Consider the following 5183-nt stretch of genomic DNA (forward strand, 5'->3'; position numbering starts at 1 on the left):
GGTCCCGGCGCTCCCCGGCGTCCGCCAGCTGACCCTTGACGATGAGCTCCGCGAAGTTGGAGACGCCCGCTCCGCGTGGGGCCTGGGACACACAGCGGTACAGGTCTTGCTCGGCGCGGCTCACGGCAGCCAGCGGGAAAGTGGCCAGGAAGCGCCGGTGGCTGATGTGCCGCACGCCCGCCGCCGGCACCAGCGCCCCGCTCTGCCGCTGCAGGGAAGAGAGAGGGTCAAGGGCGCCTCGAAGCGAGGGGTCCCGATCTCGCTGTGACCCAGGCCCCATTTAACCGTCCCTACTACACAGCACGGACATAGGTTCCTGGAGCCGCACTCTGACCTGGGGAATGGGGGCCCAAGAGAGTGCAGAGCGGAGCTAGGGGAGGGCCGGGACGCTGTGCGCGGAGCTGGAGTACAAAGCAGGGACTCAGCATCCTGCAGGGAGTCAGTGCCAGAAGCAGCCACCAACCCCACACCCTGCCCCCAGCCAAGGTCACCGCTCCCACTCACCTGCAGGAGGAAGCGTTCGGCCTCGGCCGCTCTGCCCGCCGCCATGCACTGGAACGACGCGTTCTGGCCCGCGTTGACCTCCACGTCGCCCAGGCGGGAGAAGTGTGGGGCCTTTGCTGTGGGGTTAGAGCCGCGTAGTGAGCTGGGCCTGCGCCCCCTGCAGGCAGGAGCCGCGGCCGCCCGCACCCCTTACCCCTGCGCCCCCAGGGGGCCAGGACTCACCGCAGGGGTAGCTGAGAAGCAGGATGTCGTCTAGGCCCATGTAGCCCCTGCGGTCTGGGGAGATGAGGGCCTCAAACAGCACCTGGGGGAGGCGGGAGGGCCCCTGTCATACTGACATCCCTCCAGCCTTGCCTGGGGAGGTGCCCACTTTCAGCTTGGCCTCAGCTTCCTCTGCCTCAACTAGCGCAGGTCAGCCCCGCTCACACTGACGCTCCCTCCCAAGCCAGCTAGTTGGAAGTGGGGTCCCAGCGCCCATAGTGAATAAGGTGGAGGCCAGAGTTTCTATCCAAATCCTGGACAGTTACCCTCAAGCAGCCACACAGGGTTTCCAGGTGAGCACTGTTCCAACTCACCCTTGACCTGGGCCCAGAGGCTATTCCTAGGAACAATGACCTCAGATGCTAAACCCAGACTGGCCCCAGACTGACCCCTGGCCTTGACCACAGGTTGCCTCTGATGCTGAATGCAGACACATTCTAACTTCAGCCACTCATCCACTCCGACCTCAAGCTGACATCCATCTGCCCCACCTCCAGGCACAGGCTGACCGCTGACTGAACCCAGCCCACCTGATATTCATTGGGCCAGAAAGTGCTGACAGCCAGCTCAGCCTGGTGCCACTGACGGCCATGGGATCCAGTCATATTCCAGACAGCACTGCCCAGGGGGCCCCCATTAACGCGCACGTAGACACCCAGGGTGCCCGGGCTGTGCCCGTCCCGGCTGTACAGGAAGTAGCTGAACTGCACACAGTGGGTGTCATTCTCGCTCAGGCTCTGGAAGATGACATGGGCTCGCTGGCCTGGGGCATGCTGGGAAGTGTTGACCATCAAGTAGGAGCCTGGAAAGAGAGGAGGAAGAGGCAGGAGCTGAGGAGACCTCAGGGGAGGGCCAGGGCCAGGGGGACACTGAGAAGGACTGCAGGCATCGGGACCCACCAGGAGTCAGGGATTCTGAGTTCTGGCCCCAGCTCCACCTTCCTGGGTGAGTCCCTTCACTTCCTAGCATCTGTTTCCCACAGGAGACCTGCAGCAGTAAAAAACACACAAACCTGACTTTGTCAAAACCATTTAAAGGCTAGGCGCGATGGCTCTCGCCTGTAATCCCAATGCTTTGAGAGGCTGAGGTGGGTGGATCACCTGAGGTCAGGAGTTTGAGACCAGCCTGACCAATATGGTGAAACCCTGTCTCTACTAAAAAAAAAAACAAAAATTAGCAGGGTGTGGTGGCATGCGCCTATAGTCCCAGCTACTCGGGAGGCTGAAAGAGGAGAATTGCTTGAACCTGGGAGGCAGAGGATGCAGTGAGCCAAGATCACGCCACTACACTCCAGCCTGGGTGACAGAGCAAAACTCAGTCTCAAAAAAAAAAAAAAAGGGTGCTCCTTACAATCTACAGGTCACAAAGCCCATGCCCGGCCTAACCACAGCTTTCCCCATGTTCTGAGCCATCCCTGGAGGCAGGGACTGGGTCATTCACCCCTGGAGTCAAGATCTTGGCACACGACAGTCCCTCAAAGGCCACCCCTTCCAAAGCCCTCCCTCCGCCTCCCACCAAGGGCTTCTCTCCTGGCCTCTGGGTCATTACTAAAGTGCCTGTCTGTCTCCCATCAGCCTGTGAGGTCTCAGGATGCAAGCTGAATCAATAGGTAGAATAGAGATTGAATGAAAGGATTCCAATTTCCTTCCAGACCCCATCCCTGAGTCTAAATTCCTGGGATACAAATCCCCTTGACTTCCAACCTGGAGAAAGGCAGCCTGTCCCTTCCCCAGAGACCCAGCCTGGGTACTGGGGGAGTAGAAGTGGACTAGGCTGGCTCAGGACCTGGCTGGAGGATTTGGGCTTCCCAAAGGGCACCTGAAACCACCCAGTGCTGCCTCCTCCCGGGCTTGGCTGCCAGCCAACACAAGCTCATTCAGATCCCCGCTCCAGGAGGGCTCCCTGGGGACACTGCTGGAGGGTATCTCATTCACCTCTGTAAGCTAGAAGGCCTATGGAGGCGGCTCCTGGATCAGTCCCAGCAGGGCAGTAGTAAACTAAACTCAAGTTCCCATCCCCATCCAGGAAGGGGCACTTCCCAACCCCCAATACACTCCCTCTTGGCCCACTCATGCTACTTCTCTCTCCTCTCCCTGCAAGCAGCTGTGTGCATCTTTCTCTCTCTTTCAATCTGACACTTTGTTCTTTCCTCCTCCTGCTCCCTCTGCCTCTCCCTCCGCTCACTGCATCCCTCCCCTTCTCTTTCATTTACTCCCTTTGTCCCTGTCGCTCTTGCTTCTCTTCTCTCCTGCTCTCCATCTCTGAGTGTGAATCTCCCTCCTTTCTTCTCCCTCCACCCCCAGCTCCATTTCCTAGAATGTGAGAACCAGGAGGACAAAGACTGTCCATATGGCTCACCACCACATCCTCAAGACCTAGCACAAGGCTCACACTAATTGCTAAATTCCCTTCTCCCCTTTCTCACTGGGTATATCTCTGCTTGTACGTGACAAGAGAGGTAGAGTGCACTCAGGGTGGTCAGGACTGTAAGAGGTGAATTCCAATCAGCTGCTTTGTACCTGAGTGCCAACCATGTATCAGACTGAGGCTGGGCCCTGGGAATATGGAGAGGCCCCCACGAGGTCCCTGCCATGGTGGGTACCTTTACAGATTATTTTCAGAGAAGTCAAACTGTGATACCCACTAACACCTGCAGAGGCAGAGATAAGTGCCCCAGGAAGGGCACAGTGTGAGCAAATGCACAGAAGGGGAGGGGCAGGGCAAGCTGTGAGAGTCTGCAGGAGGCACCTGTGCCAAGTCATGAAGGTCTTCTCTCCTAGTGGCTTCAAGTCCTGGCCCCATCACTGAGAATCTTCACTGCCCCTCCCTGACAACAGATGCAATCTCAGCCATGCTGTAAGCTGGGCAGTAAAGACCCTGGGCACTAGTGTGATGGGGCAAAGGGAGGGAGCTTTAGGCTATGGAATATGGGGATTCACTCAGAAAGCCTATTTGATACCCACACTATCTATGTCCTCTGACACAGCCCTTATCAGTAATAAAGTTGACAATTTGGCCTTTATTTGTCTCATTCTTTTTTAATTCCCAGTTGATTCTGCATCCAGTGAAGAGGAGTACTAATTGTACAATTCCTCTTCCCCAAAGGTCTTCCCCAAAGACCCTCAACAATAGCAACTAAATAACTGACTCCTGCATGCCACCCTTGTGCTCTGTACTTTATACGCATCATCTCATGACCCTCTGAAATGGAGTCCTGTTTGCCTCATTTTACAGTGAAGACAATGGAGGCTCACAGACGTTAAGTGGCTTGCCCAAGGTCACACTGCTGGTAAAGTGATGGAGCCAGGGTTTGAGCCCAGGTCTTCATGACTCTGGAATGAGTGCTCTAGGGGCCATGATGAAAGCAGGAAGTCAGTACTAGAATCCATATTATTAGTCTCCTAACTCCCAATCCAGAGCTCAGGATGACAAAGGTGCCCCATCTTGAAACAGGAACAGAGTAAGGTAGAAGTTGAGAAGGATCTGGGACTTCCAGGAGGAAGAGGGCAGAGGAAGGAAGGTTTTAAACACATCTAGTCCCAATGTTACTGCTCTTTCAGCATCTTCAAGTCCTGGAGAGATCAGGATTCAGGGGCTCCTTGGGAGAAAAGAATCTCTGAAGAGAGCCTCCCAAAGATGAAGGATTTAGGAAGAACTGAGAGGGGGAGTGGGCTGGATCCTGAGCTAGGCAGCAAGGGGAGTAACTGGAAGTGAGTTTTAACTCACAGCCATGAGGGCCTTTAATGGCTTGAACCTGCACTCATTTTACACATGAAACTACCTGACATGCACAATTAGACAGTGTCGAGAGAAAGCCACATTCAGTGTCACATATATTATTAAAGATGCAAATGCAGATGGGGCCCAGAGAGGTTAAGTAAAGTGCCCAAGGTCACACAGCAGGTGGGTAGAAGTGCCTCTGGAAGGAGAAGAAGGCGTAATGGCGATGGAGAGTAGACTTACCATGGGGCAGGTCCACAGGGGCCCGGGTGCCAGGGTGGATTCGCACTTGCTCCCACTGGAAGTCATCGTACTGGGCCTGGCTGTACTCGCAGGGCACTGCTGGGTCACTTGCCTCCTCAAAGGTGCAGCCAGCTATGAGAGCAGGGTCTGGTTAGCCCAGGCTAAGGCAGGACTACTGGCCAGCAGGATTCCTGGAGGGTAGCCCCCACCCTCCTCCCTTTCTTCAGGCCCTTCCCCACACTGCTCCCTCCCTCTACCCTCTAAAATTCTCCCTCCTCCACCCTCTCCCTCTACCATGGTCCCCCTCACTGTCCCCTCCCAATACCAAGATGTCCCTACATGCCTACTCCCCCAGTACTTCCCAGGACTGCCGCCCACCACCACCACCACCACTGGCTCAGCCATCCATCAAAGACCCTCCTCAATAAAAACTACTTATCAGGATTGCTATATTA

The 5183-nt window shown here is 55.8% G+C and overlaps 1 protein-coding gene across 4 annotated transcripts in view; it reads right to left on the bottom strand.

The window, feature by feature from the left end:
• PTPRU (protein tyrosine phosphatase, receptor type, U) overlaps positions 1–4873 on the bottom strand; it is a 77514-nt gene extending 72641 nt beyond the window's left edge. For 3 of the 4 annotated variants that reach the window (XM_011955497.1, XM_011955496.1, XM_011955494.1), the window contains exons 1-5: positions 4729–4873; positions 1296–1567; positions 727–808; positions 505–620; positions 34–208 (exon numbers count right to left, since the gene is read on the bottom strand). In XM_011955497.1, the coding sequence (XP_011810887.1) occupies positions 34–208; positions 505–620; positions 727–808; positions 1296–1556 (634 nt within the window). In that variant the 5' untranslated portion in view covers positions 1557–1567; positions 4729–4873. The remainder of the gene's footprint in view (positions 1–33; positions 209–504; positions 621–726; positions 809–1295; positions 1568–4728) is intronic. The other variant, XM_011955495.1, reaches the window with a different exon arrangement.
• Positions 4874–5183: the final 310 nt, after the last annotated feature.

The sequence above is a fragment of the Colobus angolensis genome, unplaced genomic scaffold (genome assembly GCF_000951035.1).
Source record: "Colobus angolensis palliatus isolate OR3802 unplaced genomic scaffold, Cang.pa_1.0 Scaffold4, whole genome shotgun sequence".
In the NCBI taxonomy this organism is placed as follows: Eukaryota; Metazoa; Chordata; class Mammalia; order Primates; family Cercopithecidae; genus Colobus; species Colobus angolensis.